Genomic DNA, 24707 nt, shown 5'->3' on the forward strand with positions numbered 1-24707 from the left:
TTTGGGTTGCTCAGCTACCCCGTTGACACGAAAACAACTGCCTGGAATCAGTGCCGTAGCCCAGCTGACCTTAAACGCACGGCAGATCCTATCGAACGCCGAAGACCAACGAACGTACCCTGAGCGAGCCATTGACGGCCACAATACCTTCTGTGGCTCAAAGAATCAGCTCCTGGCGCTTCCCAGGGTTTTCAAGGACGGCCTCGGAATGTGCAAGACTCGCTGCAATTCAGCGGCGAGCTGAACAACCCGACGAGAGCCGGGAGGTCGTGCTACGCAGCCTGTGACGCTACACCGGGAAAAGGGTTCCAAAAAATATCAGCGGCTTCGGTGTTGGCAGAGATTTGCCCGCTTTGAGGCTGAAGACCAGTATACCTTCTTGCAGAGGTTGGTGGGCTCCAATATCTGAACCCGCTGACTTTGCGTGTGACTGGACGCTGACAGAGTTGGGGGCATGCAAGCAGGTTACCCTTTGGTTGTTTCCAAAGCATTTCCTCCTTCCCTCGCTCTCTCCACGAGTGGCAGAGCGTTGCAATATCATTCAAGAGCCCTCATAGTAGCCTGAGTCAAACAAAAACCCTGGGAAGTCTTCAAGGATTGCAGCCCCTATCAAGGCGTGATAGGGCCCACGAGAAGGCTAGCAGACCCTTGTTGGCATGACTTAGTGGTGAGATGATATACAAGCCGGCATTGGGACATGATATAACGACTTACACAGACTTAGACCGGCTTGCACTATTATGGGGCGTCTCGGCATGCAAGATCGGTTGCCGCCATTGGTGGACACTGCCTGCTTCCGGATTGTTCTCTTGATGGTTCTCCAGAATTCCGGAATGTCCAGAATTTCTGGAAGCTGGGTCCACAGGCACGATCTATTGGTGGACGAGACTCCGGGCTCTGGCTCCTTGAGCAAGGCTGGGGGACGAACCAAGGCCCTCTAGTTGCAGAGGACACATTTGTGGGAACCATCACACCAGGTGGTCCGTGGCAAGGCTGAGAAAGGGCAGCCTGGCAGCAGTCAAGTGAATGAAGGAGGCTGCCATACAAGACGCTCTTAGACAGATAATGCACATCAAGAGGTATCCACCCCTCTGAAATCCCCAAGTCACTTCTGGCCACTCCAGAAACATGAGAAGTGTACTACAACCTAGGTGGTCATCATTCTGCCAGGGACGAGTGGATGCAGAGCTTCTTCTGTCAGGCCTGGATCAAGCCCTGGAGGGCTCAGCCGAGGTGCTTCCCAATGTGGCAGTCCTTTGCCCACAAGATGCTTGCTACCAATGCTATACTATGTAGAGTTAATTTTGTCTAATCCAAATGAGCTGGGCCAAATCAAGCATCGAATGGAAAGGAGTGGAAGACATAGCCGCCACTGTTTGGATTGCCCTACCATCTGATCAACACAGTACTTTGCCAGGGTGTCAAGCCCCCGCCAGTGCACTGTCCAGGCGCTATGACTAAAATGGACCAGATCGAGCATCCCTGTCGCGGCAAGCTGCAGCGCCTGACCACCTGACTTCGTGGGGAACTCTAGGCGGGACGCGACTCGACTGAGACCCGGCTCAACGCGTCACTTCCTTGAAGACAACAGCAGTGGAGAACAGGCATTGGCCCCCAAGATCGGCCCAATAGACGAGATGGGCGACAGTGACTCCGAATTCGACTCTGGTGATGACATCTTCGACAATCTTGACGTCGATAACCTGCCAGAGGTCAAGGCCATGTTGAAGCGCAAATCGTCAAACGGAGAAGACATGCCGTTTGCCTCCAAGCGCCAGAAGATCACGACAGGCGAGGCCCCTGTTGCCGACAGCGAGGCCGATGGCGACGGTGCAATCTACGAGGGAAATCTCAAACTCGCACAGCGCATATTGAAAGAAAAGTTCGGCCACCAAGCCTTCCGACACGAGCAAAAGGGAGCCATCACGCGCATTCTGGCCGGCAAGAATACCCTCGTCGTGTTCCCGACCGGCGCCGGCAAGTCTCTATGCTACCAGGTGAGTCAACACAACACCACGTGCGATACCACGTTGCCCTGATCTACCCACTAACCCCCATCACAGATACCAGCCGTAGCCTTCCCCGAGCTCGACGAGGCTCGTGGCCTCAGGGAGCCCGGGCAGTCCGGCATCACGATCGTCATCTCCCCTCTGCTCGCCCTGATGAAGGACCAGGTCGACGCCCTCAAGAAGCGCGGCATATCTGCCGAATGCATCGACTCGACCAAGTCCTGGGACGAGCTCCAGGCCATCAACCAGCAGCTGGGCAGGGGAGAGCTGAGGATCGTCTACTGCGCGCCGGAGAGGCTCAACAACGAGCGGTTCGTCCAGCAGATGGCGCATGTCCCCGGCGGTGTGCGTTTTGTTGCGGTTGACGAGGCACATTGCATTTCAGAGGTAGGGAAACGCTCAATTTCATGCTGGAGCGGCGCATACTATTGCTAACTTGTTGCCAGTGGGGACACTCCTTCCGGCCAGAGTATCTCAAAGGTTCGAGACCAGGGCCCCTGCTTTTCTGTTCCACCCCAAGGGGCTCCTTGCGTTGTCAATATTGACATTTCTGTACCTGCAGTGGCCCGTTTTGTCAAGGAGACCAGGGCCGAGCGCGTCATTTGCCTCACGGCCACCGCAACAACAAAGGTTATACAGGACATCCGCGCGGCGTTCGAGATCGAAGATCAAGGCGTGTTTCGGACGTCACCATATCGACCAAAGTTAGTCACTTCCAGAACCCACTCCTCCACAGCCATGCGACCGAAGATCTGCCCCCTGCTGACCTTTGACGTTCGCAAGTCTCCACCTCTTCGCCGAGTACGTCCCCGCCCCGGATGACAAGTTCGGCAAACTTTGTGCCTTCCTGCGAAAGAACGATGGACCGACATTGGTCTACGTTACCATCCAAAAGGTGTGTTCTCCCCCATTGGGTATCTAGAAGACTACCAAGCACACGGTACTAACGCCACGGTTCAGGAGTCCGAGGAGCTTGCCAGTGCGCTTCGGGCACAGAAATTTGACGCAGCGGCTTTTCACGCAGGCATGAAGGTCGAGCAGAAGATCAAGGTGCAGGATGACTTCATGGCGAACAACGTCCGGGTCGTCGTTGCAACGATTGCGTTTGGGATGGGGGTCGACAAGGCCGACATACGAAACATTGTGCACTACACACAGGCATCCACAGTCGAGGAGTACAGCCAACAAATCGGCCGCGCCGGGAGAGACGGCAAGCGGAGCAACTGCATGTTCTACCTCTGCCACGCCGATTCGTACATCCGCGAGAACTTCGCCAGGGGAGACCTGCCGTCCTACGAGCCGTTCCGCAAGCTGCTCGGGGACATCTTCAACGACGAGGTCACCAGCCTGGCGGTGGGCGACGAGTTCAAGAAGGACACCAACGCCCAGATGAAGCGATTCGACATCCGGCAGAACCCACTCAGCGTCATCTACGCCATCCTGGAGCTGCACCACGGCCTCATACGGGCCATCACCCCGGAGTACAGCCAGTACTCGTTCGAGATCACCGGCGCCTACTACACGCTCATGAAAGACATGGCCAAGAAGGACCGGCCGGAAGCAAGGGCCATCCTGGACAACTCGGAGACCAAGACAAAGTACACGTACGTCGACGTCAACGCCATAGTCCGCAAGACGGGCTACCTGCGCGCCAACATCATCCAGATCCTGGACCACCTCGACCGCGACAACATCATCAAGCTCACGACAAAGGGCGTGGTGCCCAAGTTCCGCCTCCTCAGGGAGCCGCCCACGAGCCCCGCGCAGCTCGACGACCTCGCCGCAGCCATGTACGCCGGCCTCGAGCAGAAGGAGCGCGACGCCCTCGCCCGCAGCAGGGAGGTGGTCGACCTCATCACGGGGCCCGGCTGCTTCGCGGCCGCGCTGGCGCGCCACTTCGGCATGGGGCTGGACCTCCCCGGCGGCAGGAAGGGGAAGGGGGACAGGTGCGGCCACTGCTCGTTCTGCGTGTCGGGCGGGCGGAGGGTCGGCGTGCCGCCGCCCGTCAGGAGGCCGCTCGACAGGGCGGGCATCCGCATGGTGCTCGCCGAGTGTCCCGTGCGCGACGACCCGCGCTTCCTGGCCCGCGTCGCGTTCGGCATCATGAGCCCCCGCGTCAGGGAGCTGAAGATGCACCAGAGTGCGGCGTGGGAGTCGATGCAGGACCAGGACTTTGAGGTGCGTGCCTTTTCTTTGTCGTTGTTATTGGACTCTTCTAGTAACTGCCGTGGTGGAATACTGACTGGCTGACTTGACCGTGTTGCAGGAACTGCTGAGGGAGTTCACGGCCGCGTGCAAGACTGCCAAGTACGACCCATCTTTATCGGCCGGTGTAGCACAGCCGAATCCCACGACGGGTTCTTCCTCCTCGAGTCAGCGGGCATTCAAGCGGACGACATCTGGTTCTACCGGCACGGGGGCGGCCGGCCGCGGGGCGTACGGCAGAGGCAGAGGCAGAGGCCGAGGAAGGTATGGACGAGGCCAGGCCTGATTGGGTGGCAGGTTGCATGGCAGTGGCTTCGGGAGAGAAAAAGAGTACAAGGTGGCACAGTGTTGAATTGTTCAACTGGTAATTTGGCCGGGTATCAACCCGTATGTCCTCATTCTGCGGATGTATGTTCTAATGTCCTGCCCCGAGTGCTGGCTCTCAATTACAGATGAATTGTTTAACGGCTATCCCAAGCAGCAAAGAAGAATCCTGACAGATGGAACAGCTCTAGGCTTTCGGTGCTTCTATAAACGATGGGCGTTGTCCAGGCGTTTTGTAATGGTACCCTCACGAGTGCGGACAGCACGGCCCTCGGCGTGCAACATTGGCCCTCCCGTTGTTTGGCACTTCCAAATCACAGTCAAAGAGGTCCACCTGTTTCTGTGGGGTGGAGTGCGGACGGCTGGCCGAATGCTCTGGCTGGAGTGTCGGGGGTGCTTGGCAGGAGATGTTGAAGATGGGGCGGAGTGCCGTCGGGAGGGCAATCGGGAGCCTCGAGCACGTTTGGCCGTGATGGTCGAGCATCGTGGAGGAATGTGAGACGCCGAGAGCAAGCATTCCACCTCGCTCTCAAGAACCAGACGACTGGCTGCCCTGTTTCCCCGCCAGTCAAGGCCCTGTCCAGACCGAGGGGGCCAACCAGTTCTCGAGAGATGTTCCGTCCCGCCCACCAGACAAGACCCTATCAAGCCGGTCGAAAAGGACCCGTGGAAGCCCTCTGTAAAATTTTAATATACCCGTCTAGCCGTCTTATTATTACTGCGACATCCTCTCAGTTGACGCCGCCGCTGTCCACGTTCCTGGGGAGCAGGACGGTCCTCCCCACGGCGGGGACGGCCCGCTTCTTGTCCCCCCGCCTGACGGGGGCGAACTCCACCCGCGGGGTCTCGAGGGCGTCCACCAGCGGGGCCCTGGTCTGCTTCCACACGACGCCGTCGTCGCGCCGGAAGTACCCCATGATGCTGCCGATGGCGCCGGACGCGCGGCCCTCGAGGGCTGCCAGCGGCCTGCGATGTGGGTTAGTTATCTATGGCAGGCAGTCTCTTGGTTGTCGGTGTGATGGGGCTGGACTGTGGGGGTGCGAGGAAAGCGTTGGTGTTGTTGAAAATGATAAGTGGTTTCGTCCTTGGTGGTTCCGTTCTTGATCCGTATATATCCCGAAGGCGTACGGTCCCTTCACCTAACACGGGAGGGCGAGGCTTACCCGTTTGGCATCGGCATGGCGGTCGCGCCAGCTGCGAATAGGATGAAAGTGGAGGGCCTCATTTTATTAAATGGCGCTGCTGCTCGTTTCTTAACGTCACACACAGGTCCCGTCGTGGTTCTTTCTGACAGCGGCCGGCGTCTCTCAGGATGTGGGCTTCGAAGGAAGGCTCTGGCGCTCTGCCCACGGCGTACTGGTTGATAGGATATGGCGGATATTAGTTTATATCAAATAAAACAATTTTCACGAATTAATGGCTTCAAGCCTTACGGATGAGTAACGCAGAGCCGTGCCGTGGAGATCCCGCGGGGCTTGTTTGTGTATTTATCCTCTCTCAGCCTTCGTTTTCCAAAGTTCCCCCACGTTTTCCGCCGGTGCGTGCAGATCCCCAAGCTCCCGAGGTTGACCCCTATTTCGCCCGATCTATGCTTCTTTATGCTTGACTCGCAGGTTCAGGCGCGGCACTGGTGCAGTCGCGGGCGCGCTGGGGGGCGCCCGGGCATAGAGTTCGGGCTGAGACGAGATCAGCCTCAAGTGTCATCGTCTCAACCCCCGGTCCCGTCAGGCAAGGCCTATAAATGACGGCACAAAGTCTTGGGGTGTTTAGGATCGCGCTTATTTCGTTGGGTTCGCCACTGGTGGATGCCCGGGTCGTATAGTGATAGGCTTTCTGTATACTTTTCTAGGAAGACTTTGTTTTATTTCCCGGAGAACTCAAAGTGCTTGGATTGGGAGGCTTAATGTGACGCTCATGAACCCTATTGGTCATTGGTTACATTACAAGTAATTTACAACGCGTCTAAATCTGCGGCCACTCCCGCATGGTCCGACTGTTTCAAAGTGCCGGCGAATCCGCAAGTCCACGAGTAACTTACACACTAGATGTCCGTATCCTGATTAATTATCACAGCGTCACCATGAGGTATCCTTTCCAACTCCCTGTAGTAAAAAAGTCCCCAACATCGACGGTGTCCCCCCCTCTGCCAGCCATGCATCACAGCGCCGCCCGCAGGCCCATCACGCATCCTCATAAAACGTAGCAATATCCGTCCGGACGCCGATCTTGCCCTCGGGCGGCGGCTGCCTCCGCACGTAGATGGCCTCCTCGCTGCTGTTGTCCGCCGCCAACGACGACGAGTCACGCCCGTACGGCGAGCCGCCCTTGCCTGCGCTGGCGCCGGCGCCGGCCCGCGACGCGGCGCCGCCCATGGTGTCGTGCCGGTCCCCCTCGCGGTCGTCGTCGTTGCTGGCGTGGATGTCGACCTCGCGCCCGCTGCGGCCCTTGTCCATCATGTGGAACCGGGCCAGCCTGTTGGTGCTCAGGCTCCGGCTCGCGCCCGCGCCGCCGGCCGTGCCGAGCTTGTAGTCCGACCCGCCGCCGCCGCCGCCGCGGTTCGAGCTGCCGAGCAGGGCGGGCGCGTAGCGCTTGGCGAGGGCCTTGAAGGATGGGATCGATGCGGCGAGGATGGCGACGTTCGTCTCGATGGCGGACCAGTACTGTGTTGGCGGGATTTTGGTTAATGTCTGAATGGGACACGGGGGCAGGTAGGTAGTTTGGTGTTGTGCCCCTTACCATGGCCCCTGAGATGACCCAGGTTGCGTCGGCGTCTGGCGCGAGCATTTGGGGGATGTACGTGATCCGGATGATCGAGGACAAGCAAGCGCTGGACAAGTGTCTCGCCGTTAGTGATTTGTTCCTCGGTAAGTTGTTTAAGGCGGAATGGTCTCGACCTACAAGAACCCCAGAGACATCATCACACCCAATCCTATCTTTTGACGCGTGGGCATCTGCAGCTTGGACACCATTTTGATCGGCAATGTGTATGTCAGGAAATCTGTCGAGATGTTGACGGCGGCGTTGGCGAGGTAGAATGCGTTGATGTTTATGCACTTCTTGTCCACGATATTGAGGTCATCTGTGCACGAAAGGTCAGCGTAATCTCCGAGTCTTGAAACCGTCGTGCAGGTACAGCCGGGCAGGATCATATGACTGATGCTTACATGCAGCCTCGACAGGGGTGCATTGGAAAATGCAGACAATGACATTCGCACCGGCCTGGCAGCTGACGACGCCGATGATGATAAAGGCCAGTCGCCGTAGCTCGCGGTCCCCGAGGCGGGCGTAGAGGGCCAGGACTGACGTCTTGACGAATCCGAGGCAGGCATTATAGAAGATTGAAGACAGCCAGACGATCTGTGAGTACGAGATGAGATTGTCTATGCCGCGCAACATCACATCTTCCATGTGTGACCCAAGTCCATGGTTCACGGCTAACATTAAGCGTGCATTAGCTCCCGTCCCTCAAATACCTGTGTAGTGTAGTGTACTGGAACAGTCGGGCTTGTGCATACCAAGGATCGTTGCAATGATGAAAGCCCACGCCAACAACTGTATGACGGTCAATGATCAAACTCGACCTGCACCCGCATATTTGTCATGACCTACGGCACCGACTATAATGAGTCCTAAGGGGCAGAGTCAGCTGGTTTCACAGGCGCGAGGAGCAGGGAAAGGCACAACCCACCATCGTCGACTCCGAATGATCTTGTGATGTGGATCCGGGCGAACAACCGCAGCGATATGGTGATGATTGTGATAACACCAAAGACGACCGACACGGTGGTCACCGTGGAGCCTTGAGATTCAACTTCGGCCATTCTGCGCTCGAGGGGGAAAGGGGAACCTCGCCAACGCCAGAGAACGACCAAGTCAAAGCCCACTTGCACGGTGCGTAGAACGAAGGAATGGGCGCCTTCGGCACGCGGATTTGTGGACTGGTGTCAAGAAAGAAAGCAATGAACAACACTGCTAGAGGCCCCGTGTCTTCAAGACATGACGACTCGAAGTGGGTGGCCGAGGAGATATTTGAGAATGGGCCCGGCGCACCGAGGACCTGGAGGCGAACTGCTTCCTTCACATGGCAAAACATCAAGGGGCAGGGCCCGCCAAGCTGCCTCAGTCACATTTCACGGAGGCAACGAAAGGACGAAATGGTATTACAACATTTGCAGGGGCACGGGACGGCAGCATGGTTACGTACAGGTGATCTCCTTCCCAAAATAAACCCTGAGACCTTGGAGAGTCTAGGGCGGGAAGGGGGAAACTGAACACAACGGCCAGGACGCCCGGCCCCCACAAAATATGAGGATGCCGGTCTCCGTCTCCAGTCTCCCGCCGACGAATAGAGAGCCGCTGTCCGGGAAGCTGCATATAGCGAGGTCAGTAATGAAACCGGTCGTGCCCCCGCGTGCGGCGTAGTTCTCTCGGCGATAATCTAGATCACTACCCAGGTATCCTAGGTAGTTTAATCACGAGCAAGGGCTTCAGAGTGCGGGAGTGTTCTCTTTTCCCCAGGGAGCAGGCAGACTATCGCATGGGAAGAAATGAGGATACCCGTCGCCCCTGGGGCAGAACCGAGAAAATCAGCCGACTAGCGATTTACTGTGGTACATCTGGGGGGCTCCTGGATGTGATATGTTATCACTGAAGGGAAGACGGCCCTGGAGGCAGACACACCGGCTCGTTTGCCGAAACGTGGTACAGTTTCCAAGCTACTCGAAGCTCTTGGAAATCCTTTCCTGGGCTGGGGCGGCACTTGTATGTATCTAGAAGCAGTGGGTCACGAGGCCGGCCGTACTGCTTCATCCGGTTGATGCTCGTGATTCTCCCTCCAGATCCAGCAGGCATCTAGACTCTATCCAGAGGTGGTCCGGCGCCGGCTAGATTTACCGTGGGGGAGAGTCCACCGGTCAACGGATGGGCCGTACGCCTCGGACACGACGATCTACACACAAGTACGTGGATCGCGGTCCGCGCTCTTCGCAGTGGCAGAGTGGGTCTGTAATACGCTATACAGAACCGTTTTTTTTTTTGCCCTGTCACTGCTGTGGCGTAATTCCTCGAGGGTGCCTGGGGTGCCTCTCCTGCAGGTTGCATTTGGACCTATCTTAGGTACCCTGGCAAACAGGGGTTGCGGGATCGGCGGCGACCCATAATTAGAGGGGGGAAACGACCTGTCAAAATGGCGGGAAGAGTCGCCATCCTACCATTTGATAGGTGCCGAGGATTCCATCCTGCAGTACCACAGTAAAAGTTACTTCTGCCCACTGGCCCGGGAGTCTGTGATCACATGAGTGAGTATATTAAGAGTCCTGGGGACGAAATAACTTGATGCCATAGTAATGACTTGTGGACTCACAAGTCTCTCAGAGAGAGAATTTGATGATCACCAACCGTATCTAAGCCGTTCAACCCATGTTCTCCGGCCGTGTGCTCCGATGGAACACAATGTCTTCATTTGGCACTTGACAGTTTCGGCTTCTGGCCATCAGAATTCCGGACACGCTGCTGTTGGCCAACCATAAGATGAGTCCGGATGTTGTCTCCACAGACACCAGGGGCAAGCATCGAGCCGAGCATCACTGTGTCACAGTATGTTGGCGAGAGCCTCTTCAGCCCCAGTGCAATAGAACCAACTCCTATACCCCAAACTTGGCATCCATCATTGGAACCGACAGCTTGGCCCTGGTGCCATCCTCACACACATTCGCAATTTTGACAGGTGCGGGAACTCGGTCGATTGTGGAGTCACATTTCTCCTCTTTTCTTGATGCGCCTGGCCAACCGCGGAACGTCCGGCCATCATTACTGGGCCTGCCGCGGCCTGGGGACGGCAGACCCCCGCAGCTGAGTGTCTGAGACTCTGAATACCTGCATTTTCCGACCTCCCAACCGTTGTCTTGATTTCGACTCTGAGTGGCCTGGCTCCCAACTGCCAGCTCCCGAGGTCTCATTCCGGCGGCGGGAGGCAGTTGGGGGCCAACCTATCTTGACCGGACGCGGAAAGGTGGAACCAACGGGGCCCAAGAAATTTGGGGGGGTGTCGTGATCTTTTACGGGTCTGCCTAATCGAGCAAGCATCGAGCAGGCACTAGAGAAGTACACTAGGGGCCATGCCGTGCAATGTAACATCAAATGCCACACACGTTATTCGCTTGTCGCTTGGATTTGGGTGGGGAAATCGTCCGGAGGCTCATGAACGAACAAAGGAAGGATTGCCGTCCTGGCGGCGGCGATCAGGGAGTCCACCTTCATTGTCGGCAGTTCCACATAAATACTTGCAGTATTGCGCCTCGGCGGTTGGTCTCGTCGCCCGCGTTGGCTTAGAAGTGACGCGTTTCTTCCCTTGGGCTCATAGCTTGAGTCCATAAATACGCAAGCAGTCACACAATAGCTTAGGACTCCCCCCAGAAGCGTACTTACCCCGTCCTCCTGACGAACCTGCACGTCAAGTTGGCAGGCTGCGATATCACTGCGTTCAAGGCTTGGGAGTACCAGTTTCTGGTTGAGACATCACTTGAGAATGCCATCGATTCTTCGGATAGTGGGAGGCCTGGTCCTCCTCGGGATCCTGCATGTTGCCGGCGCCTTCATCTATCAGATCATTTACTATCGCTTCTTCCACCCGCTCTCCAAGTATCCCGGGCCGTTCTGGGGCTCGGTAACTCGCTTATGGATCACCTATCACAATATCAAGGGCGACGAGCCTCAGACCTTCCAGGCCCTGCACCGCAAATATGGTATGTTGGCGTGCCCTGACACCCCACAAGTACCGGATAGAAATGAATAACCACGCAAAGATGCATGAGCGATTACTGACACGTCATGACCAGGCCCCATCATCCGCATCACGCCCGTGATGCTGCTGGTCAGCGACGCGACCAAGCTGCCTCTGGTCTACAGCCGCAACGCCAACAAGTCCCAGCACTACATCACGGGCAGTTTCGGCAAGACCGAGTCGCTCTTCAACATGCAGGACTCCAAGACCCACTCGCACTTCCGCAAGATCGCCGCCGCGCCGTACAGCTTCACCAACATCAAGAAGATGGAGCCGCTCATCGACGCTCGCATCACCGAGTGGATGGACCGCCTCGAGGAGCTGTTCATCAAGCGCGAGCCCGGCGCCACGTTCGACTTTGCCCCCTGGGCGGTCTACATGGCGTACGACGTCATCTCCGAGGTTGGTTTTGGCGAGCCGTTCGGCTTCATCCAGCAGGGGAAGGACGTCGGTGGGCTTATTCAGGGCTTCCACGACGGCCTGACGCCCTTCGGCATCATGGCTAGGCTGTACCCTATGACGAACTGGATCAAGAGTACTTTCCTGGGCAAATACTTTGTCGCAACGCCAGAGCAGGATTCCGGAATTGGAACCTTGATGCGCTTCCGTGATAAGCTTATTGAACAGCGATTCAAGGAGATCGAGGCCGGGACGAACGTGCGATTTGACCTGTTACAGACGTGAGTGATTGCACACACATCACAAGTCCCCAGACAGTATCTAACAGCCCGGCAGTTTCATCGAGGCCCGTGACGAAGACGGCAAGCCCCTAGACCTGGACTACATCAAAGCCGAGATCCTCCTCGTGCTCCTCGCCGGCGCCGACACCACCGGGACCGCCTTCCAGGCCATGATGGCCTACATCCTCTCCAACCCGGACGTCTACGCCAAGCTGATGGCGGAGGTGGACGCCGCCACCGAGGCCGGCAGCATCAGCCCCCGCGGCAGCATCCCCTCGTACGAGGACATCCTCGCCCACTGCCCTTACTACCTGGCCTGCCTGCGCGAGGCGATGCGCCTGACCCCCTCGGCCCCCAACATCTTCCCGCGCGTCGCCGGCCCCGGCGGCGTCAACCTCGGCGGCGACAGGTTCGTCCCCGAGGGCACCGAGATCACCTGCAACCCCTGGCTCGTGCACCGCGACGGGAACCTCTACGGCGGCGACGCGGGCGAGTTCCGGCCCGAGAGGTGGCTGGAGGACCCGGAGAGGACCAAGGAGTTCCTCAAGTACAACATGGCGTTTGGGTACGGCCCCCGCGTGTGCCTCGGCAGGGAGATTGCCAACATGGAGCTGTATAAGGCGCCGCTGCAGTTCTTTAGGACTTATAGGCCTGAGATTGCGAACAAGGAGGTCCCGGGGCGGTATGTGATCAAGGGTGGCGTCAGCTACTTTGAGGATATGTGGCTTAGCATCACCAAGAGGGCTGCTGTCAAGGCTTGAGCGTGCTTGGCTCGGAATTGTGCGTACATGTATATATAAGAGGGTCGGTCTACACATATGGGTCATTTGATTTGAATCTTGAATCATCACAGCAGAATCCCTGGGGCAATTCATCCACGATACGTTTTCCGCTTGAGGGTCTCATCATCTGTGTTGAGCACAAGGGGTTTCATTCGTTGATCTGGGCTGGGACGGCCAAGGTCTCGAGCAAAAAGCATGCCAGATCCCCCAACATTTCAGGAGAATACCAGTGGCCCAGGTCACCGTACTCTTTCCAACAAACTCGCGCGCCGAGCGTCTCTAGACACTCTGCAGCTCTGCGCCCAAGCTCTATGCTCACCTTCTCGTCCTGCGCCCCGTGGCCGAGGAAAATGGGGACCTTCTGCAACGGCAAAATGCCAGATGATGCCTCGGGAGCCGGCAGGTCCAGTTGCTCTCTCAACCAGCCTGCGGCCTTGCGCACCGGGGTATCCTCCACCTCCGAGCCGTGGCCCACGTCCCCGGCGTCAGACCCATCGGCCGCGAACGGGTCAAAACCAAGCTCTTGATACCCCCCTTCATCCCGAGCCTCGGCGATGATCCTGTCGGCGAAGGGAAGCCGGCCGCACATCCCAACAACACCACCCAGGCCTTCCCCCTCCCATAGCAGCAACGCCACGAGGGAGGCCGCGCACCCCTGGCTCAGGCCGCCGAGGACCACGTTCCGCGCGCCGCCGGGCACCCGGGCGATCTCGCCCCGGAGGAGCTCATGCAGGTACAGGGCGGTCCCCCGCAGGCCCTCGATCTGCAGCTCCTCCCGCTCTGTCGCCGGCGGGTCGAGCTTCCAGCTGTCGAACCACTGGTGGGTGAGCGCCCGCCTGTTTAGCGCTGCCCGGCGGCGGGGTGCAGTGGGGAATACGAAGCGGGCGTGCGGGAAGGATGTCTGTAATGTCATGGCGGGCTTCTGGTCCGGTAGGGCGTTCGTGGGCCCGTGGGCCGATTTCGCGCATTGGCTGCTTCCGGCGTGGTTCTGTGGAGAGCTCCGTGGCAGAGGTGTTTGCAGCAGCTCGGGCGCGAACTTCTCTGCCCATGAGCCTCGTCCGTGGAGTAGGATAAACGTCTGCCGGTGCGGTAGCTGCAGCGGCTCGAAGATGAGTGGTGGTGGGAAGTTCATGATAAAGAATAGAGGCGATCACCTTAAACATGTTTGGTATAAACAGGCTGGATACGTCTACCTGCTGTCGAGGATATCTACCAAATTTAACACGTACAAGATTCTAATTGTTTGCCTCGCAGTAGCGGTTGCCTGGATGAGGCCAAATCAGGCAACTGGCAGGGGCTGAGTGTTGGCCAAGAGTTGATCCACAACTCACAAGGACTGCAAGACACGACTTGAAGTGTGTGGGCTCAGAAGAACTTGAAGGTATCTCGGGCTCCGTTTCTATATAATTTGATAAGATACGTGTAGAGCCAATTCCAGGCTCTGGTATATAGGCAGTCAATCACAGAATTGAGTGCCAGTGATGGCTGGCTGGCTACCTAGGAGGGTAATGAGCTTTCGTGCAAATTGATCGCATATTCTCCGGCAATAGAAATGTTCCCAAATGCTCGTCGTCGTCTTCTTCAAGACTCCTTTGTTTTCATTTTAGAACAAGACACACAATGAAGCGGTATAGTTGGAGTAATGTTCCACCGTAAATGTCCAGGTGCCTGCTTGGTCACTTTAGCCGCCACGCGCATATGCGTAGAATCACTTGCCAAGCGCCCGCACCTCAGCGTCTGATCTTGTTCACACTACTAATGCTTCAGAAGACACTATGTACAATTTTTTGACGCTGCTTATTGGTGACTTCAAGACTACACAGACACACACCCCCGCTGCATTTGATGACAAAATTGAATCAGGCGTGCCAAGGGCAATCTAGATGTGTACAAATCTATGCGCGTAATAGACTGATATCTCTCGGCTTTTTCCCACTATAAATGTACATTATTTATGCGCAATTCCATTAGGATGCGAGATCGGGATCCCGTCACTGCCGACGGCACTTGGTCTTCCCCCAGGGCTTACTGATAAGCACGACAAATACCGGCCGTAGTGCGTGGGTCCATCTTTAGCTTCGACGGGTCCGGATGCCACCCACGTGCGATTGGGCAGAGCCGCCTAGATATGGACGACGAGCGAGGATGATGCTCCGGACTTGCCATGAACTACAGCGTTGTCCAAGACCTGTAGTGCGGTATTATCGAGATCGGGCGCGACTTTTTCGCGATAGTTCTGTGGACCTAAAGCATACCCATATTGTGGCTTGCGTTGATGGGTCTTATCGCCATGAAGTATTCAGGCCGGGACGCCGGCATCCAGCACATGTATGTAATAAGTAACTAGAGACGACTACGAGTATAAGATGTGACAAATATCCTGCGGAAAACATTTCCCGGTCGAACACTGGCAGCTTGAGGTCAGACGATTCACTCCACAATCCACTTCTGCCTGCTTCAAGTGAATTCCTTCCCGAAAAGTTCGAAGCAGAGCAGTAAGCCAAGATGCAGGCCCGCACCCTTTTCGTGGCCGCATGCCAACTCGCTGTGAGCATCGCAGCCCCGATGCCACTCACTGGCTCTCCTTTCCCAGCACATCAGCTTTCTCCCCGGGAGACGACGCACTTCAACGCCAGTCTGCCAAACATCACGATCTTCGCCACCGGTGGTACCATTGCTGGCTCCGCCGCGTCGAACGCGCAGACAACTGGCTACCAGGCCGGCGCTCTGGGCGTCGACATCCTCATCGACGCCGTCCCGGAGCTCTGGAACGTGTCCAATGTGAAGGGCGTTCAGGTCGCCAATGTCCCCTCTGGGAGCATAACACCGGAGATCCTGCTCAACCTGACTCGGTTGGTGCAGGAGGCTCTCGACGACCCGTACTGCCAGGGGGCCGTGGTCACACACGGCACGGACACGCTCGAGGAGACTGCTTTCTTCCTGGACATGACCGTCGAGTCTGAGAAGCCCATCGTGGTGGTCGGGGCCATGCGTCCCGCGACAGCCATCAGCGCCGACGGGCCCATCAACCTCCTCGAGGCCGTTACTCTGGCCGGAAGCGAGGCCGCCAAGAACCGCGGGGCCATGATCGTTCTCAACGACCGCATCGGCTCCGCCTTCTACACGACCAAGACACACTCCAACTCCCTCGACACGTTCAAGGCCGTCGAGCAGGGCTACCTCGGCTTCTTCCTCGACATCAAGCCCGTCTTCTACTACCCGCCCGCCCTGCCGCTGGGCCGCACCTACTTCAACGTCACCGGGACCACGGAGCTGCCCGAGGTCGACATCCTCTACGGCCACCAGGCCCTGCAGCCCGCCCTCGCGACCGCCGCCGTCGAGGCCGGCGCCAAGGGCCTCGTGCTGGCTGGCATGGGTGCTGGTGGGTGGACGGACCCCGGCCAGGCCGTGCTTAAGACGCTGGCGGAGGAGCATGGCACGCAGATTGTTGTTTCGAGCCGGACCAAGGGCGGGTTTGTCGAGGCGAGCGACGAGCTGAACACGTACGGTGGCTGGGACTTGAACCCTGAGAAGGCGCGCATTATGCTCCAGCTCGCGCTGAATGCTGAGTATTCCTCTGAGCAGCTGGCGAGCCTGTTCACTTATGCTCCATGATGAAGGTACGGGTTGCAAAAGAATAAATACATAGAACCTACGAAAGATATAGATTTAATGTCTCATGATCATACTTTAAACATACGATTAGCTTTACTTTTCAATATCTTGCTTGTGGGTCTTAGTGTTTTTGAAAACACTCGGACCAAAAAGCTACCTAGGCATGTCTATTTCGCATGCTATCAGAGCTGTTCGCACAGGTGGCATTTGCGATGCGCAATTCACTTAGAACCGACAACAAAGACAACTCCTTGTGTGTGTATTAAGTAGTATGAACGAATGCGCCCCTTCGATCGTGTAAGTTGTATCTCAGTCAATGCTATTGGGATGGACCCGTGGACTGCCACGCCACAGACGCCCCGGCCAAAAGACCACAATTCCAAGTTGCCTCATAGCTTGGAATCTAGCAGTTACTACCTCGTAATGTCGCAGCTATGCCAATGCAGCAGTGATCCTCAAAGCCGGTACCTAGTAGACCCAAGATTTCGCAGCTGGTGCAACGCAGGTTCCAATTCTTACCCTAAGCCCCAGCGTAGTAGGGGGCGGATATGGCATTTTGCAACATAGTTGGCATGGTCTCATCCCAAGGGGCACGCGGGAAGAGAAGTATTAGTCGACTAAGACTCCAGATACAGTGATAGGTTGAGAGCGTACCCATCAGTAAAAAGATCTGAAGGACCATAGCGTGTTGTCACGCGAGAGCTCGGGGAAGCCGATCCCGGTGCCTCCGCTCTCGAAACTACACTCGCCGGGCTTGATGATTGAAATGTTCGCTTCGCGCAGCAGTCACGAATTGTCTCGTGGATATCTCCAGTAATTGACCCGACGTAGTGGGGATGTTGGTTGCCATTGGTGGGATTAACAGGGGCAGAATCAGCTCAGCTTGCCTTCAATGACAAAATAATATGGTCGGGCACATGAGTGGTTTCGTTTTTAATCCCCATACATGTAAAATGTACGTGGCGCCTTCATACAGTGGTAAACGCTCAAGACCCAGCGTCTGAAGAAATACAGTGCCAATAACAGTGGAAAGAGAATACAGTATCGGGCACATGACTTGGAAGGATCAGTGCTCTCCATTCCGGAATTCCCGACCCCACGCGAACAGTGATTCGGGCCGTTGTGTGTATCCACCTCCACACCGGGCCATTTTGTACCAGTATTGGGGAAGTGGGACATCGGCGTCATACTGCGCAGAGTGGTATTATAATGTAGTAGACTATAAAAAGAGGAACCAACGCCCCACGGGGTTTGATGACGCGAGGACTTCACCAGTTGACCGACGGGAAGATTCATTCCAGCTGCCAAATTCCAACCATGTGGTTCCTCTTGTTGATTTCCGTCTTCGCAACGGCTGTGGCAGCGGATGAGGCTCCTTGCACTGCCCTTGCCGAGAACTCGGGGTCTCTGGGCCTCAACGGAACAGTCCTGACGAACTCAACCTGGATCCCGGCAGGAGCCAAGAATGTGTCAGGGACCCTCAACACAGCGGCATTTTGTGAAGTGACCGGCAAGGTATCCTACTCTTCAAACAACTATGTCGTTTTCGAAGCCTGGCTGCCCGAAGAAACTGCGTACAATGGCAGATTCCTCGCTGTTGGTAAGAGCTGATCAGCAAATTCATCTCCAAACACACGGACTGACCGACTTTCCAGGAAATGGAGGAATGGCAGGCACAATTGACGAAGCTGCACTTGTGGAGAACCTGAACAGCGGATATGCGGTTGCCGGGGGAGACAGCGGACACCGAGCTGCGGACAACAACGGGGTTTACATCCCGTACTTGCATGACCAAGACCAAATCCTCGCCTGGATCCACAACTCGATTGCCTACTTCACACCTCCTGCCAGAACAATTGTCGAGGCCTACTACGAGAGTGCTCCGAAGTATAGCTACTACAAAGGGTGCTCTACGGGCGGTGCTCAAGCCTTCGCGCTGGCGCAGTATCACCCAGAGCTGTTTGACGGAATTGTGGCCGGGTGTCCCGGAAATTGGTACTCTCATCTTACTCTGTCGTTCCTGTGGAATGCACAGGCCTCTGAAGTAAATCCCCAAGCCGATGGCAAGCGTCTCACCCACAAAACTGACAGCGTATGGAACGCAGGGCACAGGCTTGGAAGACGAAACCGGTGGCCAAGCGATCCTCGACTTCATCGAAAGCGCCGTGTTGGCCCACTGCGACGAACTTGATGGTGTCAAGGATGGTCTCATCGAAAACCCCTTGACCTGCGACTTCGACATCACCACGCTGGCATGCGATCCCACAGCTGCCAACGCAAGACAATGCCTCTCACAATCGCAGGTCGCCGCCTTCCAGAAGATATACGACGGCCCGCGCAACTCCACCGGACACAGCCTCTACCCAGGCTTCGCATTCGGCAGCGAGAACGAGCTCATCCAGCAGACATCCGGGTCACTGTCCGACTCTTTCACCGCCTCGATCCTGCAGAACGTGGTCTTTGACAACCTCACCTACGACGTCAACTCTTTCGACTGGGACACAGATGTCGCGCTGATCGACCAGCGCGTGGGGACCCTCATCGACGAGATCAGCCCGGACCTATCGGCCTTCCGCGCCAGGGGCGGCAAACTCCTGGTGACGCAGGGCTGGGCCGACCCGTACAATGCGGCGACGTGGCCGATTGACCACAAGCAGCAGTTGGAGGATGCCATGGGAGGTGATGTCTCGGACTGGTTCTCCCTGTTTATGCTGCCCGGTACGTGTTCCTCCTGATGATATTTCATGGCTTAGTTTGGCTATTACTAACCCACTGCATCTAGGCGGCGGTCACTGTGAGGGAACGCTGAGCCACAAGTCGACACCACAGAGGCCACATTCGCTGGAGAAGCTCGTCGAGTGGGTCGAGACGGGGGAGGCGCCTCGGGACATGCTCTTCAGCAACCCACCTGATGGCGGCAATATGACTCGGAAAGCATGTCCCTGGCCAAGCACTGCCGAGTACGTTGGCGGAAACACCGACGACTGGTCATCATTTGTCTGCAGCATCTCGTAGAAAACGCAGAATGCATGAGAATTGCAGCTTAGCATGCTACGAGCTCATTTACTAGAGTAGACCTGAGACTCGGCATAGGAAGCGCGACCAACTTGGCAACCTGTAGACGCGTGAGTCAAATTGGCTCTTGTACGAGAGACCAGTCATATGTGGACATCTTTTGCCCTACCTTACAAGATGCGCATATATTGGTTCCATCGCGTATTTGGCGATGTAAAGTTCATACAGAGCGCAGTAACAATGGAATTCGGCACTCATCGCCCCCTAGCCAAGGTAACCGAGAACCTTGGCTAACTTGGAGTTGGTCACCGAGGCTTGACAAGCTCCTGGCGATGACATCAGTACCTACAAGGTAGGTAGGTACAGACAACTGGTCGCGTTGTGAAGCTTACGAGCCGCTCTTCCAATAGGAAGCAACACAAGCGGTAAGGCGAACGCCAGGCGTGTCCTCCTGCCGAATCTGGCGTCAAAATGAGCCGCGATTGTGATCATTGCCCTCTGTTACCTCTCAGCCTCTGCGGAATCCTTGGTGGCGTGGCCAATGATAACTAGTACGGCATTATCTGGGCGCCAAGGCATGCAGTTTGCAGGACCGCGGCGTGGGTAACGCACATTTCGTGATACGAGATGGCTTGGAGTTCTGTCCGCTTTCTAGACCGCGGTCTCCTTCTCTTTCCAAACAAAGCCGCAGGGGACGCAAGTGTACATCCTCACCGGGCCTGGGATCATGCTTTCCGATGGTATAATCCCACAGGTACGCCACCATACCAAGAGGCCACCAAGCTTCCTGTGTATGCGGGGTCACAGTCCTAACAAGATCGATCCACGTGATTATCACCACATAGCAAATGCCAAATTCTTGGCTGCTCCCAGATAGTCTTAGGAGAGCAAAAGTAATCGTGGCGGGCCACAATTCTTTGCTCTTAGTGGTGCACAGGATAATCTCGTTCTGTATCGTTTGATAAGGAAGGCTTGACCTACGTCCTGCTGACCTTGGCCTTCGGGGCCTCCGTTGATATTCACCAGGGAACTCATCCTTGTTCGGTGGGAACGATCTTTACATCAATGAGAGGAGGATAAGAGGGCACTCGCATATATATTTTTACTGGTGATCCTCGGCACGTGGCTACAGGGTTCCCCCTCCAGTTTCTGCTTCCTCAAAACACTCCTTACACTTCTGCATATCGACTTCAACCTTTCTAAACGACATGGGACGAATCATACGAACAATCTCAAGGCTCCTTGCCCCCGATCCACCAAAGTCAGAAGCAGGTCGTGATCAATGGCCGTCACGGACATCTTTTATTCTGGCGGCCATGGGCGGCTGTGTCGGTATCGGAAACTTGCTTCGATACCCATCTCAAGTATACAACAATTACGGCCTCCAGTGGTTCATACCTTACTTGTTGGCTTTGTTGTTCCTTGGGATACCACTTCTCATTCTCGAAATTGCGAGTATGTCCCATCCTCTCCTAGATAATGGGTCCGGCGAGTCACTACGTGCTCAATGTAAACCTAACCATCGTCCATGGCAGTCGGCCAGGCTTACCGTGGTGGGTGCGTCATAGCATATGACCACATGAACAAGCGGCTCAAAGGGCTCGGGTTTGGTCTGGTTTGGAACGGCTACGTGGTGGTCACCTACTATGTCCCTATCCTCGCCTGGGTAATGGCCTATTTCCGACACTCCTTCTCGAACCCGCTCCCATGGCAGGGTGATCATGTCAACTTCTACTACAACGAGGTCATCGCCAACCCCGATCCCAACCCTGGGGAGATCGTAGACGGCTCAGTGGCGCGATATACGGAGTACACCGCCGCGGGTCTCATCGGTGAGACCGTTGGCTGGTGCGCGTTTACATGGTTTATTGTCTGTAAGTACAAGTCTCTACACATTAAACTCTTCTTTCAGTGTTCTTTTTTTTTCTTTCAGATGTTTTAAAATGCAGCAACTCTCCGCCATATGTCCCAATGACGAGGTGCTGATACACAGCAGGGATTTGCATGTACAAGGGGGTCGGTATCACAGGCCGTGTCGTCTACTTCACCATGGGCCTCCCCGTCGTAACAATGCTCATCCTGCTAGGCCGCGGGGTGTCCCTGCCAAACGCCATCGATGGAATAAGACTGTACATGGCCACCTGGCGGGGGGAGCTTCTGGGAGACCGGTACATCTGGCAGATGGCGTGCGGCCAGATCTTCTTTTCGATCGGGCTGGGTATGGGATACTTCACCTCCTACGCGTCGTACAACAACCAGCACCAGAACGTGGTCCAGGACGTGCTAATCATCGTTATCTGCAACTCTCTCTACGAGATCGTGGGATGCTTCGCCGTCTTTGGGATCATCGGCTTCCTGCAGCAGTTCCCGCAGCCTGGCGATGATCCCATTGGCAGCTTTTCCATCGCGTTCCTAACCTACCCTGCCGGAGTTGCTGAGATGCCTGGTGCTCAGTTTTGGTCATTCCTGTTCTTCTTCACCATCATGGTCCTGGGTTTCAGCTCAGCTTTCGCCCTGCAGGACACGCTCGTGACTATGATCATGGATGGGGAGTTTGCAAGAAACTGGAATCGCATCTACGTCTCATCTATCAGCGTGGTCGTATCCTTCCTACTTTCCCTGATTTACTGCACCGAGTTTGGATACTACTTGCTTGACGCAGTAGATACTTGGATCAACAACATGTCCCTGCTCTTCGTGGTGTGGTGCGAGTGTATTGCTGCTACGACCATCTATCGACACAAGGATATTGTCGGTCTTCTCGGCTGGCCGTCTTATATAGTCTTCAATGTTGGGTACGTTGGCGGTCAGATACTCGGGTTAATTGTTGGTCACACAGCCTCGCCTGCCGCAGGGGCCGGGGCGGGCTTTGGTCTCTTCTTCGTCTGCGCTGCCATCTCGCTTTGGGTGGCGAGGCGTCCTGACTCGGCGCCACCTGCTTTCTGGAAGAAGAGCATATGGCTAGAGAAAACATACTACTTGGGCTTTTACTCGGTGAGTCGAGCTCGTGTCGATCTGCGCACTTGTAGGTTCTCTAACATGGGTAGGGTCTCCAACTCACTCGCGACCTCAACCTCGTCGTCGCCACTGGCAAGAACTGGTCCATTCCCGTTTACTGGGGTGTCATCGTCCGGTACTGCTCAGCGCCCATCCTTATCATTGTCTTCAGCCTTGGATACCCCGCATTCATAGCCGTACGCTACGACCCTCTGCACATATTCGGTTTCGTCGTCGCCCATATCGCAATGCTCATCATAGCCTTTGGTCTTGTCTTCCCGCGGATGATGGATGTCTTCGTCCCAGTTGAGCGTCGCGGCGAGGGCGAGATTCCATTCTCTCCGAACCTCGCTGTCGCTTCAGCTGACCTGAGTATCGGCCAGCGACTTGAGGTTGGCGAGGAAACAGATGCACGCAGTGACGTTATGGATCGTGATAGTGGCAAGCATCAGCTCGGTGGCTTCGGGGATGATTTTGATTGTGCAGAGAAGAAGCAAACCGGCTCAGGTAGTGGAGTTCTACGTGACAGGCGATGAAATCCGACATCAACCCGTTGAGTGGATACGTATGTTTGTAGGCACACAAACCATTACAAGGACACGAGGAGTCTACAGAAACATCGATACTTCCAGTCTTAGCATGAAATAGGAACAAGGCCCTACTTGAGGGTATTGGAAACCTTGTCACCCAGTATCCCATGACTTTGGCAGTCAGCAATTAATTGATTTCACTGAAGTTGCTCCTTAAGAGCGGCTGACTATGTTTCCTCCAGTGTTTGCTTTCGCGCAGATTGCGCATCAAAATTTCCATCCAAGAAGCGGCCGATAACGTTGCATGAATAGTTTGCCGCTTTCCATCCTCCTCAACAGTAGTTCCCACACTATCCCATGACCAAGTACAGGCTGTGATTGCTCGTACATGGCGATCCGCAACAAGCAACGCATGTTGAGCATTTTCCTCCCCCAGCTGTTCCTCCGTCCAAGATTATCTCAGACAGGCGCTCCTCGGAGATGTCATCGTAAACACCTAACCACCCTCTCAAGCTACCCGAAAACGTACTGGATCAGGAGCTCCTCCCATTGCCGGGTCACTTATCGCCGCCGGGAGAACATCATGGCCATAATTGATTGGATCATTGTCTTGGTTGCATCCATCTGTCAACGTCGTTTAGGATACGGATGTAGCTCTCCGCGTGCCGGTCCGCCATCTCGGGCCACTGGATCTGTATTGTGGACAGGACGGTTGGGTATGGCGCGTAGGCTGGCGGAGACTCTGTGGTGTTTCGTCTAGACGGGCTGCGGATGTAGGCCGCGCTGGGCATGGAGGGCGCCCTGGCAACGTATGGCGGGCTGTGAATGTATGGTGGAGCTGGCTCCAGACTGCCCAGGGTGTCGTCAGTGTCGCCGGTCTCTGTCCGTCGTAGCTCGTCGAATTCCATGCCACTATCGCTGCTGCTGTCGCTGCTGCTGTCGCTGTCTGAATTCAAATCTCCCCGCTCCAAATCAGGAACTTGCTGGCCCTCGGTTGTTGACCGTGGATCGGCAATGGCGAACAGGATCGTTATGAGAAACAATGGCCAGAGGAGTGATGGGACCACGATCATGAGAGCCTGGAGTGTGTCTTTGATGAAGGCGTTGTCTTGCAGGCGTGTTGGCAGCTTGCGTAGAGCCTTGTTGCGAAGGGTGGAGATGTTTCTGGCGATCAAGACGACTACTGATGAGGTTAGTCCTGCTGCGGATCCTGTAATGCCAAATGGGTGTCCGTAAGAAGAAAGGTGATACTGACCAGTCACGAAGGCCATGAAGCCGTATATCACACCAATTGTTGCGATCACCCCAGGTGTTGGCTGATGGGTCTGAGTGTCTGAATTGGTCGCCATGATGAAGATGCTCCTCCTCGTTGTTCTTTTGAAGTTTGACGAACGGATGGTTGTATGGTAGAGGTTTGTAGGAGAAGACAGTCCCTCGACTGAGTTTATTGTCTCGTGGTAGGTATTTTGATGAGAGACGACTGTGCTTGAAGAAAAGACAACAGTTCTGAGGAAATCAACTCCCAAAGCGGGTGGTTGGGAAGAAGAGAAGGAAGTGTCGAGGTTGAAGAAATGCGAAGCGAGAAATTTTTAGTTTTATGGGCATCGATTAAAAAGTGAATTTTACACGAGGGCGAGCAAATGAATTATCCCTTCACACGACTTGGACGTTCTTGAGTATCTAGGTCAAAGTGAATTATCACCACAGCAATGATGAGTCAGCTGGTACTGACAGTTTGGCAATGGTTGCTCAATAACTAGGGGACAGGT

General features: G+C 55.7%; 8 protein-coding genes across 8 annotated transcripts; 5 read left to right on the forward strand and 3 right to left on the reverse strand.

Annotated features, from left to right (window-relative positions):
- Window positions 1–1540: 1540 nt before the first annotated feature.
- Window positions 1541–5224, forward strand: KVR01_004664 (uncharacterized protein). Its single transcript, XM_044784271.1, has 7 exons — window positions 1541–1997; window positions 2064–2396; window positions 2456–2489; window positions 2572–2713; window positions 2793–2904; window positions 2970–4187; window positions 4276–4679. The coding sequence occupies exons 1-7, from the start codon at window positions 1638–1640 to the stop codon at window positions 4498–4500; spliced, it is 2424 nt and encodes an 807-aa protein (XP_044646828.1). The 5' UTR covers window positions 1541–1637; the 3' UTR covers window positions 4501–4679.
- A 45-nt stretch (window positions 5225–5269) lies between these two features.
- On the reverse strand, window positions 5270–5718 carry KVR01_004658 (uncharacterized protein; the record flags this gene model as incomplete). The annotated part of the gene is made up of 2 exons (XM_044792630.1): window positions 5270–5504; window positions 5702–5718. The coding sequence occupies 2 exons, from the start codon at window positions 5716–5718 to the stop codon at window positions 5270–5272; spliced, it is 252 nt and encodes an 83-aa protein (XP_044646822.1).
- A 669-nt stretch (window positions 5719–6387) lies between these two features.
- KVR01_004783 (uncharacterized protein) lies at window positions 6388–8965 on the reverse strand. Its single transcript, XM_044789019.1, has 7 exons — window positions 8227–8965; window positions 8148–8167; window positions 8054–8090; window positions 7703–7972; window positions 7437–7617; window positions 7275–7365; window positions 6388–7198 (listed from the first exon to the last, which is right to left on the reverse strand). The coding sequence occupies exons 1-7, from the start codon at window positions 8357–8359 to the stop codon at window positions 6719–6721; spliced, it is 1212 nt and encodes a 403-aa protein (XP_044646947.1). The 5' UTR covers window positions 8360–8965; the 3' UTR covers window positions 6388–6718.
- Window positions 8966–10802: 1837 nt separating this feature from the next.
- KVR01_004844 (uncharacterized protein) lies at window positions 10803–13002 on the forward strand. The gene is made up of 3 exons (XM_044787241.1): window positions 10803–11281; window positions 11375–11999; window positions 12055–13002. Exons 1-3 carry the CDS (start codon window positions 11065–11067, stop codon window positions 12758–12760), a joined length of 1548 nt encoding a protein of 515 aa, XP_044647008.1. The 5' UTR covers window positions 10803–11064; the 3' UTR covers window positions 12761–13002.
- Window positions 12930–13913, reverse strand: KVR01_004761 (uncharacterized protein; the record flags this gene model as incomplete). The annotated part of the gene is made up of 1 exon (XM_044785559.1): window positions 12930–13913. One exon carries the CDS (start codon window positions 13911–13913, stop codon window positions 12930–12932), a length of 984 nt encoding a protein of 327 aa, XP_044646925.1.
- Window positions 13914–15286: 1373 nt separating this feature from the next.
- On the forward strand, window positions 15287–16396 carry KVR01_004472 (uncharacterized protein; the record flags this gene model as incomplete). The annotated part of the gene is made up of 1 exon (XM_044790987.1): window positions 15287–16396. One exon carries the CDS (start codon window positions 15287–15289, stop codon window positions 16394–16396), a length of 1110 nt encoding a protein of 369 aa, XP_044646636.1.
- A 1317-nt stretch (window positions 16397–17713) lies between these two features.
- Window positions 17714–19411, forward strand: KVR01_004764 (uncharacterized protein; the record flags this gene model as incomplete). The annotated part of the gene is made up of 4 exons (XM_044782020.1): window positions 17714–17996; window positions 18052–18440; window positions 18502–19114; window positions 19179–19411. 4 exons carry the CDS (start codon window positions 17714–17716, stop codon window positions 19409–19411), a joined length of 1518 nt encoding a protein of 505 aa, XP_044646928.1.
- A 2535-nt stretch (window positions 19412–21946) lies between these two features.
- KVR01_004576 (uncharacterized protein) lies at window positions 21947–24531 on the forward strand (the record flags this gene model as incomplete). The annotated part of the gene is made up of 4 exons (XM_044786949.1): window positions 21947–22230; window positions 22327–22405; window positions 22459–22849; window positions 24431–24531. The coding sequence occupies 4 exons, from the start codon at window positions 21947–21949 to the stop codon at window positions 24529–24531; spliced, it is 855 nt and encodes a 284-aa protein (XP_044646740.1).
- Between the last annotated feature and the right edge of the window lie 176 nt (window positions 24532–24707).

The sequence above is a fragment of the Diaporthe batatas genome (assembly GCF_019321695.1).
Source record: "Diaporthe batatas strain CRI 302-4 chromosome Unknown Contig00004, whole genome shotgun sequence".
Lineage (NCBI taxonomy): Eukaryota > Fungi > Ascomycota > Sordariomycetes > Diaporthales > Diaporthaceae > Diaporthe > Diaporthe batatas.

Bases quoted from the DNA above. Each gene is read 5' to 3' on its own strand.
- KVR01_004664 (XM_044784271.1), top strand. From the start codon at position 1,638: ATGGGCGACAGTGACTCCGAATTCGACTCTGGTGATGACATCTTCGAC. The intron at 2,905-2,969 runs GTGTGTTCTCCC...GCCACGGTTCAG, and splicing joins TCTACGTTACCATCCAAAAG to GAGTCCGAGGAGCTTGCCAG. The intron at 4,188-4,275 runs GTGCGTGCCTTT...ACCGTGTTGCAG, and splicing joins TGCAGGACCAGGACTTTGAG to GAACTGCTGAGGGAGTTCAC.
- KVR01_004783 (XM_044789019.1), bottom strand. From the start codon at position 8,359: ATGGCCGAAGTTGAATCTCAAGGCTCCACGGTGACCACCGTGTCGGTC. The intron at 8,168-8,226 runs GTGGGTTGTGCC...TCTGCCCCTTAG, and splicing joins ATCATTCGGAGTCGACGATG to GACTCATTATAGTCGGTGCC. The intron at 8,091-8,147 runs GTAGGTCATGAC...ACCGTCATACAG, and splicing joins GACTCATTATAGTCGGTGCC to TTGTTGGCGTGGGCTTTCAT.
- KVR01_004844 (XM_044787241.1), top strand. From the start codon at position 11,065: ATGCCATCGATTCTTCGGATAGTGGGAGGCCTGGTCCTCCTCGGGATC. The intron at 11,282-11,374 runs GTATGTTGGCGT...CGTCATGACCAG, and splicing joins GGCCCTGCACCGCAAATATG to GCCCCATCATCCGCATCACG. The intron at 12,000-12,054 runs GTGAGTGATTGC...ACAGCCCGGCAG, and splicing joins CGATTTGACCTGTTACAGAC to TTTCATCGAGGCCCGTGACG.